Source organism: Papio anubis, chromosome 4, assembly GCF_008728515.1.
Source record: "Papio anubis isolate 15944 chromosome 4, Panubis1.0, whole genome shotgun sequence".
Classification (NCBI taxonomy): domain Eukaryota; kingdom Metazoa; phylum Chordata; class Mammalia; order Primates; family Cercopithecidae; genus Papio; species Papio anubis.
The window spans coordinates 99,954,592-99,970,557 of record NC_044979.1 but is presented as its reverse complement, the minus strand read 5'-3'; the positions used below and the strand labels follow the sequence as shown (position 1 = coordinate 99,970,557).

Below are 15,966 nucleotides of genomic sequence, written 5' to 3'. Positions count from 1 at the left end.
AAGTGATCCACCCGCCTTGGCCTCCCAAAGTGCTGGGATTATGGGTGTGAGCCACCGAGCCCGGCCTGATACAGTAGTATTAACTAAAGTTCATAGTTTATACTCTTTGTGTTATATATCCTGTGGGTGTACCTATATGTATAATGACAAGCCATTGTAGAATCATAGAAAATACTTTTGCTACCCTAGAGGTTCTGCGCTCCACCAATTCACCCACCTTCCCCAGCCCCCAGAAATCACTGATCTTACTGTGTCCATGATTTTGCCTTTCCTAAAATGTCACATAGTTGGAATCATTCAGTGCGTAGCCTTTTCCGATTGGCTTTTTTAACTTAGTGATGTGCGTTTAAGGTTTCTTCCTGTCTTTTCCAAGCTTGATGACACATTTCTTTTTATCACTGAACAATATTCCATTGTCTGGATATACCAGGTTATTTTCCCATTCACTTAGTTCATTCTAAAGTTTGGCAATTATGGACATAGGTGCTGTAAATATTTGTGTGCAGTCTTTTGTGTAGACATAAGTTTTTAACTCATTTGGCTAAAGACATTTTAAAATGCAGTTTTTCATTTTGAATAGGTAATCATATATTTACGTGGTTCAAAGATTGAATGATATTTAAAAGGTTCACAGTAAGAAGTCTTCCTCCCTTGTCTCCATCCTGTATAACTTTTTATTAATTTCATGCATATCCTTCCAGTATTTTATGCAAACACACAAAAAACTGAATATCTGGCCTTATTTTTGTGTGTGAATGCAGCACCTTATGTACACTACTGTTAAACATGATTTTTTAATATGTAACTTTGAACTTACAGAAAAGATCTGCACTTTCCTAGTTTCACTTAATAACATTTTCTAAAGATTTTTCTATATCTAGAGATTGTCCTTATTTTTTCTTACAGGTACATAGTAATCCATTGTGGAGATATACCGTAGTTTATTTAATTAGCGCTCTATTGGTGGATGCTTGGGTTCTTTCCAGTATTTTGCTAGTCCAGAAAGTGCAGCTGTGAAGAACCTTGTACATAAGTCATTTTGTGCATGTGTAGAGATAGCCATTGGATGTACTTCCAAATGTAGCATCATTGGGTCATAGAGTAAAGCTTTTATAAGAATTGACCTCCATAAGTGTTGTATGATTTCCTGCTTACTTTTCTATTCTCATTCTTAGCTGAGCCCTCTCAGCTTGTACTCTAGGCCCCAGCTACACTGAACTGCTTGCCATTTCTTGAGCAAATAACACACTTGCCATTTTTCTGTGCTTTTGCTCTTTCTGTCCTTTGCTGAGAAGATCCTTCTTCTTCCCTCCTCTCATCTACTTGGTAGACTTCCGTTTATCCTTCCAGGCCTCAACACCAATATCCCCTCCTCCCTTTAACCTGACACTCCACTATGCATGTCAGTTGAAATTTACAACCACCTGAAACTAGGAGGATGAGTTCTGGCCCAGGAGAGAGGGGTCCTAGGTTTGTGTTTTGCCTCTCCCTTTATAGGGTCTTGGGCCTTCGAGCCTCTCTGAAACTCAGTTTCCTTATTTGCCAGATAGAGATTATAATACCCCCCTCTGCCTGCATTACAGGCTTTAGTGAGACACACGTGAGCTGATGCATGAAAGCACTTTGTAAAGCTTTAAGGAGAACATTGGGAAGAAGGATTTTTTTTTTTTTTTTTTTAAAAGAATGAACTAGTGTTGAGAATTGCTGTGACTCCAGGTCTCAGTTCCAAAACTATCTTTAGCACATCACATACTGCTGAATCTGCTTTTCAAACTTACTCTTACCCCTTTAGTTCCCTTACAGTTACATCTGTCTCCATCTCCTATACTTGTCCCAAGTACAGAATGATGGGTTCTCTCCATATTTAGGTCTAGGAGCCACAATTACTATCACGTAACTTTTATACAAGCAACTATTAAAATACAGACTTTTAAACTATGAAGAGTAAGAACTTTTCATAAAAACCCATCTATTCCTCAGCTATTTCATGACATTTTATTTTATTTATTTATTTTATTTTATGTTTGAGACGGAGTCTCACTCTGTCACCCAGGCTGGAGTGCAGTGGCACAATCTCAGTTCACTGCAACCTCTGCCTCCTGGGTTCAAGCAATTCTCATGCCTCAGCCTCCCAAGTAGCTGAGATTACAGGCATGTACCACCATAGCCAGCTGTTTTTTGTATTTTTGATAGAGACAGGGTTTCATCATGTTGGCCAGGCTGGTCTCAAACTCCTGAGCTCAAGTGATCCACCCACCTTGGCCTCCCAAAGCGTTGGGATTACAGGCGTGAGCCTCCACGCCCAGTCCAGTTCATGACATTTTAAACACATATCCTGAGGTTTCCCTAGAAACCTCATACTTGAGTGTTGAGGTCCCAGGAAATCATTTTCTGAGAATATAACCCTCTATTATATAATTTAGTATGTAATAATTTAATTATATAAATTATTTAATAATTATATAATTTAATTACATATACATAATTATATTATTTAATAATTATATTGTTTAATAATTATATGAAACTAATTATATAATAGATGGTTATATTTTCAGAAAATGATTTCCTGGGACCTCGACACTCTCAAGTATGACGTTTCTGGGGAAACCTCTGGACACATGCAAAAATCATGCAAAAAATCGTGTGGACTCCTCATTCTTCCACTCACCCACCTGCCAACTGATCCTCCTTTCCAGGTGGCTCTCCCTTCAACTTGTCCACTTAGCCACCCTCTATCCCCCTGTCAGTCAATCCCATCCAGCCATCATCTCCATATATCAAATTCACTGTACTTAAGACTAGAAGAGTAAGAAATAAGATCCTCCAGCACAGAGTTCCTCAGTTTCCGAAATTACACTGGATATTTTTTTTCAGCTGCAGTTTGCAGATTGGAACATCCTAATTTTATATTCTTTAGTCTTTCCCTTGTGTATTCTGGGCTTTTAATAACGTCTCTTTTGGTTGCAGGGTAGGATGGGTAAATAGGTATCAATATTTGAAAGCGCCTCTGTCCTCCCTGAGGATGCATCAGAGAACTCATCTCAACTTGACCCCAAGTCCTGCCCTCTCTCTAGGTAGACGTGTTGAAGAAGGAGAGGAATAACTTCCTGGATTATGGTGTGCAGGTGTGTGTGTGTGTGTGTGTGTGTGTGTGTATGTGTTTGTGTGTGCCTGTGTATGCATGCATGCTAATGGATGATACAGGTCCATTCTTACATGGTTGAACCTTCTATTTAGGAAAAAAAATGGATCCAACATTAGACTTCTTTTCCAGAAAAACAGTGGGATTTTGGCTAAGGTTTACATTACTTATACTTGGTGTCCAAGAGGCTAATTATACCAGAATTTATGGAGACAGAATTCTTTATAACAAAGTTAGATTTGACACATAATATTTTTTAAAAGAGTCTTTCTTTGTTAATAAATATTGTCTTCATTATTTCCTTTTTAAAGTCTTTATCATTTCCTCATTTTTTTTCAAATTAGCTTAAATTTTTGTCTGTTTTCCACTACATGAAATACTGTATGGATTCAGTGTCATCAATGAGTTTATATAACTTTCATGATTTGTGTCCATTTCCCTATCATTGGCTCCATTTACAGGCCTGGCCCTGATTCATGTTGTTGTGCCGTATTGTCATTATCCAGATAAAACATGTATTTGTGGTGTGTGGGGTATGTGCTACTTGGGGTGAAAGCTGGGTAAATTCTAAGTATTTCTTACAATAGGAAAGTACAAGTCATTCTACGTCCAAGGGGCTGGCTCACTTCACTGACCACTGAACAGGTGCACTATTCTTTTCCTTCTTCCTTCCTTCCTTCCTTCCTTCCTTCCTTCCTTCCTTCCTTCCTTCCTTCACTGGACAGATTTGCACCCTTCCTTCCTTCCTTCCTTCCTTCCTTCCTTCCTTCCTTCCTTCCTTCCTTCCTTCCTTCCTTCCTTCCTCCCTCCCTCCCTCCCTCCCTCCCTCTGTCCCTTCTGCCTCCCTCCCTCTGTCCCTCCTGCCTCCCTCCCTCTGTCCCTCCTGCCTCCCTCCCTACTCCCTCCCTCCTTCCCTCCCTCTCCCCGCCACCTTTCTTTCTTTCTTCCTTCCTTTCTTTCTTTTTTTGTTTTCTTCTAGCCAGCTCCAGAATCTGGAGTCCCCAGTCTTATATGGAGTCAGAAGTGTCTCCCTCACTTCCAAGAGAGCATGGCTTAGCAGAGGACTTCCTTCCATAATGTCCCCTTTCCCAAATGCATTTCTGATCTCAGACCTTTGCATTGTTCCTCCCCAAAGATCTTATGCTTCAGTGAAATAAAAAACAGTTCTTCTAAAGTATGGTTGAGGATGTTGTCCTCTGATCTCAGCACCTTCTTTTGTCTTTATTTAAACGTATATGAACCTTAAGAATACATTTCCTAAAACCAGTCAAACAGCAGGCAAGACACTGGGGTAAAAAAATAAAATAAAAACAAACACGCAGGGCATGGTGGCACACACCTCTTGTCCTAGCTACTTGGGAGGCTTAGAGGGGAGGATCGCTTGAGCCCAGGTGTTGGGAGGACAGCCTAGGCAACATAGTAAAAGTTCATCTCCAAAACAAACAAAAAATACACACACACACACACACACTCACATATGTAATTAAAAATAAATTAAAAACCCTCAGTGATCATTATCAATGCTCCTTTAGAGCTACAAATTTTTAAAAGCTACAAACATCTCTCCAAAGCATCCCATTTTCCTTGCCATCTTCCCCCACCCTGAGAAGTTTGGCTGACTCATCACCTCATCTCACAGTGGTTTTTGCTGGTGGTGCCAGGGTTGTGTTCACCATCTGAGTACAGTACGAAAGGCACAATGGTTGTGTTTCATTAATTGAAACGTCTATTGTGTGAGTGTCTCTGTTTCCCCTTTCACTGGGTGGTATCCAGAAATAGTGTGTGTTGGAATGTGGATGGGGTGAAGTGACGGCATAAAGCTGATCTTGCTTTTCATTTCCAACGTAATCACACAAAATAGTGAAGGGCTTGCTCTGCAGAATTGTTTTTGTCTTTGGCTCTAGGGTCTTTTCGAGGCTCATGTTTTCTATCCTCCAACCTAACCTGGCGGGTGGTCCCTGAGAGAGTGGCAAGCTCAGGACAGGCGGATCCTTGGGAACCCCCTGATTAGCACTGGGCATGCTGACATTTAGAAGTATGCTTCTGCACACTCCTGCTCTGGGCATTCTTATATTGTTATGTGACTTGGGCACCCAGAGGTCACACTAACTGACAGATTTGTTTTATGAAAGGCTGGGTGGGAGTGGCCGTGGGGCAGAAAGATCAATTGCTCATCTCTTTCCACAGTTCACTTTAATAACCAAAGCTGAGACCAGAACCATCTCTGTAAAGATCCATCTTTTAAGTGGTGAAGACTTTCCTTTTTTCTTTTTCTTTTCTAATAGAAATTAAGCTAGGAATTTTGACTTGGGGAACTAAATTGTTTTTGCCACACAGAAAGAAGATGTCAGGTGCTTTTTGGCTATTTGTACCTGGAGAAACCTCTTTTGCTTCCTCAAATCTGACTTCTCTGGCTCATTAATAATGTGGCAGTTGTAAAGGTGGGTGGATTTTATATTTAAAAATGACTGTGGAGTTCATGTTCTAGATGGCTGACTTTACCGAGTTTAGCTAATTAAATTTTGCGTAAGTGTTCCTGATTTTGTGAGATTTGCTCCCAAAGTGGGATTTTAAGTAGCCAGTCTATCTACATGAGACAAGTGTGTTTACCCCTCCCCCAGCTCACCTGGTTGTGATTAGCCAGATTTAAAACGTAATGGAGCAGGTGTGAATGGCTGTCATAGAAGAGCCCTTATGAGGCCCATGCTCTGTGGCCTGTGACAAAGATGCAGCAAGGGGCATGTGTTCCAGGCTCGGGGCCTGGCTGCCTGGCTGCCTGGCTTTCGGTCTGGTGCTTAGGAGGGCTGATTGGGCCCATCTGGCTACTTGGGGATCCCCTTCCTTCCTCACCATTCTGAGTTTGGCCTGAAAAGCAAGTTAGCTGCATATATTCTGAACTCCTACGAAGACCATCTGGTCTTTTTGATTCAGTTGTCAACATTTTTTTAATCAGGCAGTCCGTATTAAGCCCTTGCAGTTCTGTGCCTTAATGACATCATGGCAGCTCCCCCACATGGCACAGCAGACACCTCTCTGGACTATGGAGACCCTTGGCATGCCCCTTCCTCTCTTAAGTCCTTAGCCACCTTGATGGCTGGCCCGTTTTTTAAAGTCCACTCAGATTTCTCCCACTTGATCCAGCCTCTAGAGGACCATGCGGATGTGTTCCTCATTTCTTTGAACTTTTACCTTCTATGCTCCCTTAGATCTTTGTAGTTTCTCCATCCATCCACTCAGCCACCCATCCAAAAAAAGGCTTATTGATGCCTGATAGGTACCAGACTTGGGGTATGTCAGTGAATTAAATACCAAGATATCCCCTTTCCTTCTTGGGGCTTACACTCTAGCTGGGGGAGATAGTATACATAAACAGTACATGCAATAAGTCCGTCAGTTCTATAGTATTTCAGAAGGGGATAAATGTAATGGAACAGGAAAGAGGAAAAGCAGAGCAGGATTGGGTGGATCAGAAGAGCAAAGCAGGAGGCAGTGGCAAGATGCTGCAGGAAGGAAGCAGGCAGGCCTTGGAGACCCTGAAGCTGGCCTGGGCTCATAGGAATTTGTGTGCATGCCTTTGCCTTCCTCCCCAACCAAAAGGACAGGGCCTGGGCCTCCTCACTGATTTCTGCTTGCAACATTTAGCACAAAATGCTTTGCGTGTTGTTGGTGCTCTGTAAATAATTGAGAAAATAGAAATGAGTGTGTAAAAATGAATTTGAGGAAAAATAAACCATTTCCTAATTTTTACTTCTTTTCCTGCCCTTTTAAAAACCTGTATAATAAATCTGTGCTTAAGAAGCTGAGATTAGTTTCCCATTTACTTGTTGCTTTCAAGACAAAAGTTGTCACTGGCACAGGGGTTTTGGAAAGTGTTGGTCAATACCTGGACTACTTTTTGACATAAAGTGCAATGTTAAGATGTAAACGTCAATTCCATTTCAGAAGAGCACAGAGGAGCAGTTTGATTACTGCTGTGGCCAACTTTGTGCTCTACAAGCATCATTATTTTTTTTTTGAATAACTTACTTTTGGGAACGGCATAGGGGACAAATCGTGAGTATATTTTATTGTCAGTTTGCCATGAAAAATTCAAGAGTCTCTTGAAAACCTCTGGATATAATTAGCTTTCAGTTTGCAAATATTTATTGAGTTAAATGACATTATCCCAGTGCAGAGCAACACCTAACATGAATTGTGCAGAGCCAAAGTCACCTGACCAACGTGTGTGCCACACGGGTTTCAGCTCTTACATGAGGTTTAGCAATTATGGGAAGTCAATACAGAATAGCTTTGTGGGCTGCATTCAGTCGATATAGCTGGGTCTTGAGTTAAAAAAAGAAAGATCTAAGACTGCTGTTGCTTTCAGCTGCCCAGTTTAAAACGTAAATGACTCCTGCAGCTGATAAAATTCTCCCTTGAGAGCGCCAGAGCACTGTGTAACTTAGAGACTTGAATTCAATACAGCATCCACCACACAAAGAGTGTGTCATAGGCTCATAGAATGTCAGAGTCAGGAGGCCCCTATGGGGAAGCTAGTTTGCAGGTTCCTCTGCCGTGGGTCACAATGTGGGGAGGGAAAAGGGAAGCACAGGAGGGCGAGACTCTGAGGGTTACCCACACCCTGGTCCCAGGCCTCTTCCTCCCTTTGCCTGGACATACTTGGCCTGATTTTATTGTGCTTATGATTCTGTGTAAGAGTTTGTATGAAGAAAGTGTTCTGAGGTTAAAAATACTTGGGAAGAAATAGTTTGACTCAAATTAGCTCCCTCATTTTCCAGGTAAAGCCACCGCAGCCTGGAGAAGGTAAGATGCCCCACTAAGTTGCATGTTCTGCAGTTCTGAGAGCAGCTGGAGATGCACCTCCGTGGGACTGTTTCCTTCTGTGTCCACCTTCTTTGTCTTAGTGTGAGGATCAAATGGGACAGACAGGAAAGCCCACAGTGTAATGCAGTAGTTAAATGCAAATGTTATGATCCTTTTCTGTTTTCCACCACTAGAGCAACCATGTAAGTTATCAAACTGTGTTACAGGAAACCCCGATGGTCCTTGCAGGGGGACTCAGGGTTCTGCTTTCTTTAGACAAAGATCTTCCCTTTTATCTGCTTTCTATCTTAGGCTTCTAGATAAAGTTTCTTTTGAAGGTAGGGCTCGTAAATAGCTGTGTTCAATATTGGTGAATGCTGGCAGCCGCCTGTGCCTGTTGAAATGGGCAGGCTTAGGATGTTCAGGATGATGACTGGCTGAATAGCTGGTTCAAGATGATTGCCCTATTACGTGAGCACCAGGAATAGATTGGCATGAGCCACACAGACTGAAACTCACCATGGAGACTTTTGAGCTGCGTTGTGAAGATTTAAGAATCAGGGTATTCCCAAGGCCTTTTATTTTTTGGCTCTGTTTGTAACTGATACGATGGTACAGTATAAGTACCCAGGTGGAAATGAGGTAGTACCTGACAGGTGATGCCGTTTTCTTTCCTGTGTTTGTTTTTCAGTGCACTTACATTTCAATCGACCAAGTTCCGAGGACCCATGCCATAATGATAAGCAGACCCGCCTGGCTCTGGGGGGCAGAAATGGGAGCCAATGAACATGGAGTGTGCATAGCCAATGAAGCCGTCAACACCAGAGAGCCAGCTGCCGAGATAGAAGCCTTGCTGGGGATGGATCTGGTCAGGTACTGCACGGTGATTCTTTGAAACAACTTCCCAGAAAAGGCTGGAAATGGGGACAGGATGTATTTCTTCCTAAACTTTGCATTTTTTAACATAATCCTTCCAAAGATGGTGTGTGCCTTTTGATAGAAACTTTAAGATGATGGGGTAAATGAATGGATTACAATGGATTCAATACATGGAATGTTGGAATGTTATTTAACAATAAAAAAATAATCAAGTGGCTGGGCATGGTGGCTCATGCCTGTAATCCCAGCACTTTGGAAGGCCAAAGCAGGTGGATCACCTGAGGTCAGGAGTTTGAGACCAGCCTGGCCAACATGGTGAAACTCCATCTCTATGAAAAATACAAAAATTAACCGAGCGTGGTGCTGGGCGCCAATATCCCAGCTACTCAGGAGGCTGTGGCAGGAGAATTGCTGGAACCCGGAAGATGGAGGTTGCAGTGAGCCGAGATCACGTCATTGCACTCCAGCCTAGGCAACAACAGCAAGACTCCATCGAAAAAAAAAAAAAGAATCAAGTACAGATACACACTAAAGCATAATGATCATGAAAACATTATACCGAGAGAGAAGCCAGACACAAAAGGTCACATATTATATGATTCTATTTATATGAAATATACAGAATAGGCAAATCCATAGAGGCAGGAAGTTAGATTAGTGGTTGCCTGGGGTTTGGATGTGGGTGAGAGAATGGGGAGTGATTCCTAATGGGCATGAGCTTTCTTTTGTGGGTATTGAAAGTGTTCTAAACCTTAGAGTGTGGTGATGGCTGCACAACTTTGTGAGTATACTAAAAACCACTGAACTGTATAGTTTAAATGGATGGATTTTATAGTACTTGAAATATATAATATATATATAAATATGAAAAACCATAAACCAGAAAAGAAAAATTGAACAGAGATCACTTCCCTCCTTTCCTCTCTATGTCTCAGTTGTTTTTTCCTCCTTTTTCTCCTCTCCCAGCCGCTATACAGCAGAAGGAACCTGCTGTGCGAGCTGGATAGGGCAGGAATCTTTGTCTGTACACTCCTGTGTTATAAGCACTGAGAACTGTGTGCCTGGCCTGTAATGAGTGATCAATAACTGAATTTTGAATGAATGACTAAAGTAGAAGGTAGGCTGGAACAAAGCAACATTCTGAAATGCCTTGTTTTGTCCCTGAAATAGTGAATTGAAATAAAATCATGACATAGTTGAAAGAAGATTGGGCTGGGAGCTGGAGTTCTTGGCTTTCAGTGTGGATGTACCGAGTTACATCACCTCTCTGGGCCACAGTTTCCTCATTTTTTCAATATGAGGTCTAGACTGGATGACTTCCGAAGAACTCCCAAAGCTAACATCCTAGAAAAAGGAATGGGGTTGGACTTTGGTTTTGCAGGGGAAATGGCACATTTAGACAGCGGCCTCAGAAACTCACTCCTCTGCCACCTGATGGAGAGGTTTGCCAGGGACACCCTTTTGGCAGCACAGTGACTTCCTGCCTTTCTTACCTTTCCTTACCATTCCTCATTCTTATAAACTCAGCAAGAGCAGCTTCCCTGAGCTGGGGAAAAGGCAGAAAAAGCCAGTTTTTAAAAATCAGTTATTTATAGCTAGTCTTCTCTTGATTCGCAAAATGAAATGTATAGAATACCAAGAAGTTTTGAGCTTATGTTTTGACAGCTCTCCAGTATTTTTTATTGTATTTGCAGTATGGGACTTATAGAACAGGCAAAATTACCATTTTAATAGTTGATTTCTAAGGGACAGTGGAAGAGGATTTTTTGTCTTTCTTCAGAGCCCCTGATGTATCTTTTTAAGATTATCAACCAATAAAGCAACAGGAGTTTACTGAATTCTACTTTGTGCTAGACTCTGTGGGCACATGAAGCAGCTCAAAGCTTCAAAGGGATTTTAGTCTGGTTGCAGGAAGAAGAAAATTGAACAATGGAAATTGTAAGAGTAATATAAGAAGATAGTGGGAGAGAGGTAACTCAAAGTAATCTGAGATTTGATGCCACGTGAATGGCACAGAATTCCATGGTGTGGCCTTCAGCAAACACTGCAGGATGTTCACAGATTATCACAGACTGGTCATATTTGTGAATGCTTTGAGGGGGAGGTTCATTTGACCTGAAGCTACAAGGCTGAGGGAGGTAGACAGAGAAGATAGTTTGTCACAGACTTGGCATTGTGATAATTAGCAAGGTCCGGAGTAGATGACAGGATGAGAGTTTAACCTTCACCATATAACTTTAACTCCATCTTGGGCTAGCCATGTCCAGCTATTGCAATAAAAAGGGTGTGAAGAGGACCTGTCACTGGTAGATTCTTCAGGGTGGGGATGGACAACTGGAGAGTGAGCAAGGTGGTGAAGAGCTTCATTGAATGACAGAACAGCTCTCAGGAGACCCGAAGTGGGTAGCTCCATTCTGCACCTTAAGTGGATCTTTGAGTTCAGGGTCTGGTTTCATCTTTAAAGCAGCTATGATCAGTTCAGCCAAGCATAGCCAGATTTTGAAGGGTCATTTCATACCAACAAAATCTTAAAAGTAACTCATGCTCATTACCCAGCATTCTCTCTCTCTCTTTTTTAGACAAGTCTTGCTCTGTTTCCCAGGAGTGCAGTGGTATGATCTCGGCTGACTGCAACCTCTGCCTCCCAGGTTCAAGCGATTCTCCTGCCTCAGCCTCCTGAGTAGATGGGATTACAGCTGTATGCCACCACACCCAGCTAATTTTTGTATTTTTAGTAGGGACAGAATTTCACCGTGTTGACCAGGCTGGTCTCGAACTTCTGACCTCACGTGATCCGCCTGCCTCAGCCTCCCAGAGTTCTGGGATTACAGGCATGGACCACCACATCCAGCCCCAGATTTCCTTTTTAATGATTTAATTCCTGTATTAATTTTTAAGAAACTCCAGATGATATTGATACTGCAGGTCGAAAAACCACAGTTTGAATGGCAAGTTCTAGGGTAGTGGTTCTCAAAGTGTGGCTGGTGAACAAGCATCGCCTGGGAACTTGCTAGAAATGTAAATTCTGGGTCCCTACTTCACACCGAGGGGCCAACAACCTGTTTTAACAAGTTCTCCAGCTGGTGCTGATGCATGGTTATGGTGAGAACCACTGCTCCAGGGGAAACTTTCTGTCAGTTGGTTGCATTCTCTTAATTTGGGGCTCAGTGCCTCCCTAGGTATTGCTGTATAAGGAACCACTACTTTCTCTGGCCTTGCTTGCACTCTGCGCCTAGTGCCAGTTCCTCCCTGGACAGCTCCTATGAGAGCAGGCTATATCCATTTCATGTGCTCTTTCAAGGGCCTGCTAGACTGTGGTTAATTATTCAATGAATACAGCACTTACCCCTATACTTATCCTGGTACTTTGTACTTTCCAGCAGCATGTGAAATCCAACCTCAGCTCAAAGAGACATAAGGGAATGACAGTAGTAATGTAATAGGCAGTGATTTTAAGATAAAGGTATAATTTGTGTATGTTTCCTAGAGGCTTATGGGAATGTAAGCGTTAGGCAATACTGTTTTTATAATGTGTTTTCAGTGACATTTATCTGAAAGCTAAGCTTCATCTGTTATTTTTGATTCACTGTTCTCTGACCACTAGTCCCTTTCTCCTGAGGAAGAGGCACATAAAGACACGTACACATTTTTGCATGTTTCATGAAGTTGGTTCCAAGTAATGAGTAGCCAGTAGAAGCTAACATAAAAGTGGGAATTTGGCCAGGTACACTGGCTTGTGCCTGTAATCTCAGTGTCACATGATCCTTAGGGTGTTGCTTTTCCAGCCAGAAACCTCTGTGGCTGGTGGCACCTTTGCCTGAGTTTTGGTCAGGCTGCTGGGTTTTTTCTACCACTTGACCCGGCACGCTGTACTCAGCTCACGCTACTGGCCTGGATATCATGCCTTCCAAGGGCAAGCCAGGCGCAGAGGGATAAGGGGTATGTGAGCAAGCATGGGGTCCAGCCACTGCACACAGCCAGGTGTGCCAGCTACAGCAGGATGGGCAGTTCTAGGCATCGGCACAGGCGCTGGCACAGGCGCTAGCTCTGTGCGAGGCTGCAGCTGGACCAGGCATACTGCAAATGGCTTCCACTGCAGTCACCAAGGAACATGGTGGTGCCTGGCAGCTTGGAAATGCCAGGAACTGCAGAGCCCCAAAGAGGGTGTCACAGCCCTGGCTCGGGGAGCCCCTAGGTCTGGACTCCCCAAAAGACTGCAGCTCTTCTCTCCTTGTCATCACCTGCAATGTGGCAAATGGTGGGGGATGGAAGCATGCTTCAGCACTGTTTGTATTATAGCTCTTTCAGTTCCACCATTTGGCAGGTCCCAAGTTCTTGTCCCATGTTCAGGAAGAATGAGATACATGGACAGCTGGAGAGTGAGCAAGGTGGTGAGGAGCTTCATTGAGTGACAGAACAGCTCTCAGGAGACCCAAAGTGGATAGCTCCATTCTGCAGGCAGGTCATCCTGACGAGTATCCAGCTCTCAGCAGAGAGGAGACCTGTAGTGGGTAGCTCCCTTCCACAGGCAGGTCATCCCAATGAGTCAAGGAGGCCCAAAGTTGGTAGCTCCTTCCTACAGCTGGTAATCCCAGTGTCTGTGTGAGTCTGGCTGAGTCTGGGGTTTTTATGGGCTCAGAAAGGAGGAAGTGCTTGCTGATCGGGTCATGGGCAGGCCCGGAAAAAGCACCATAAGTTCTCACTCTGAGCTGCGTACTCCACCCGGAACTGGCAGTCCAGGCTTCAGGCCGTTCCTGGCTTGAGGGTGGGGTTTCACTGGAGACCTGCTCTTTTCCCAGGAACCTGTCTGCCTCCTGCCATTAACATGCCATCCATGGTGCCTAGATTTTTCATCCTGGGGGGCACTGGCAGGCTCACACTGAGCTGCCCTCAGCCCTCCCAACCTCCCTCCCGTGCTTATTGGTGCCCAAAGTCTGGAGAAGCCCAGGGCGGCAGGGGGCTGGTATATCAACACCACCTGAGCATGTGCACACCCAGCCAGGTTGCGATAGCACCTGGGCTCAGCCACAACTGTGCTGTGCACTGGAGCAGGCGCTGGGAGCAGGAAGAGGTCAGGGAGCAGGAAGCAGGTACTTCCAAGCCTATAGGGGCAAGGGCTTCCTGGGCTCCTGACAGCACAGGGATGCCCAGGTCCAGAGCAGCTGCAGCTGTGCCTGGGAGCATGGGGCTCCCACCCTGCCAACTCGGTAGGGGTCGGGACTCCCACCAGCCTCACAAAGCACGCAACCCAGGCCCCGCCTCCCCATTGCAGCTGGCATCTTCACAGTGGCTCCTCCAGATGGGCCACCACTGCTATCACCAGCACTGTAGGAGGCGAGTCATGAGGATCACTTGAGCCCAGGAGTTCAACACCAGCCTGGGCAACATGGCAAAAGCCTGTTTCTACAAAACAAATGCAAAATGTAGCTGGTTGCACTGTTGCATGCTTGTAGTCCCAACTACTTGAGAGGATGAGGCGGGAGGATTGCTGAGTCCATGAGGTCAGGGCTGCAGTGAACTAGGATTGCACTACTGCACTCCAGCCTGGGTGACAGGTTGAGACCCTGTCTAAAAGAAGGAAAAAAAGGGCCTGACATGGTGGCTTATGCCCTGTAATCTTAGCACTCTGGGAGGCCGAAGCAGGAGGATTGCTTGAGCCCAGGAGTTCAAGACCAGCCTCAGCAACATGGTAAAATCCTCTGTCTACAAAATATACAAAATTAACCCAGTATGGTGACCCATGCCTGTGGTCCCAGCTACTTGGGAGACTGAGGTGGGAGGTTTCCTTGAACCCAAGTGGGGAGGTTGCAGTGAGCTGAGATCATGCCACTGCACTCCAGCCTGGGTCACAGAACAAGACTCTATCTCCAAAAAAAAAAAAAAAAAGAAAGAAAAAAGGGAAGGAAAGAAAGGGGAATTTATTTTCTGGATGTTAGGGTGCATTTTTTCTTTTCTTTTTTTTTTTTTTTTTGACAGACTCTTGCTCTGTCACCCAGGCTGGAGTACAGTGGCACCATCTCGGCTCAGTGCAACCTCTGTCTCCTGGGTTCACGCCATTCTCCTGCCTCAGCCTCCCGAGTAGCTGGGACTAACCACCACACCCAGCTAATGTTTTGTATTTTTAGTAGAGACAGGGTTTCACCGTGTTAGCCAGGATGGTGTCGATCTCTTGACCTCTTGATCCGCCCTCCTCGGCCTCCCAAAGTGCTGGGATTACAGGCGTGAACCACCACACCCAGCCTAGGGTGCCACTTATAATCCAAGGTCTGTCAGACATGATAGGTCTGGGCCTCAACATGGATGAGAACTAGGAAGCATTTGGAACCTGTTTGTCAGAAGTATGCTGGTAAATGTTTAATAACCAGCCTGGTGGAGGGAAGGGGCAGCGCTGTTTGAGTCCTTTTTCAATTTCCTTAGTGTAAGTACTCCCACCGTAATGGGTTTCAAGCTACCAACAGTTTCACAACTGGCTCAAAATCTCTAAAATTTAACCATCTGCTCTCCAAGCTGGTAGCAACTGGCTCCAGCAGATTGCTGCCTTCTTTGAGTGTTTCTTGCCCTTTCTTCCCTTTGCATAACTACTTTATTCTTTTTTTTCCTGCACACTGACTTTTGCTACTCCCATTTGTGTTTAACAATGGCACTAAAACCTAGTCAATTCCAATATTTCAGAACATCTTATAATTTTGGACACATTCCATCAGACCTTCAGCATGTTAAAAATGACAAAAGTCCTTGACAAAAGGCCAGTGTGAAAATTTGGAAAGGTCTGTAATTTGTCTTTAGGTTGTTGGTGAATGTGAGGACCCAGGTGATTTAAAAGGAGGCTCAGTCACCATTTGTAGGCAGGAGGAACCTGTGTAATCAGAGTTACTATTTCCTGAACACTATGGTAAGACATGCTTTGCACATATTATTTCATTTAACTCTCACAGTCACCCAGTGAAGTAGGTCTCCTCCCTTTGAGAAGTGAGGACACTGGAGCTTAGGAGGATTAAAGGAGTTGCCCAAGGCCCCAGAGCTAGAAGGCGGCTAAGCCAGGGATCCCAGGGCTTGCTAACCTCAGAGAGGCCACTCCTCTATGTGGTGGAACACATTTTACTTCAACTGTCAATGACACAGGAATTTCAGGACACTGA

The 15,966-nt window shown here is 44.1% G+C and overlaps 1 protein-coding gene across 5 annotated transcripts in view; it reads left to right on the top strand.

Moving 5' to 3' along the window:
* Positions 1 to 15,966, top strand: part of SCRN1 (secernin 1) — a 71,363-nt gene that overhangs the window by 27,567 nt on the left and 27,830 nt on the right. For all 5 annotated transcript variants that reach the window (XM_017956820.3, XM_009203169.4, XM_017956819.3 and 2 more), the window contains one exon: positions 8,640 to 8,821. In XM_017956820.3, the coding sequence (XP_017812309.1) occupies positions 8,685 to 8,821 (137 nt within the window). In that variant the 5' untranslated portion in view covers positions 8,640 to 8,684. The remainder of the gene's footprint in view (positions 1 to 8,639; positions 8,822 to 15,966) is intronic.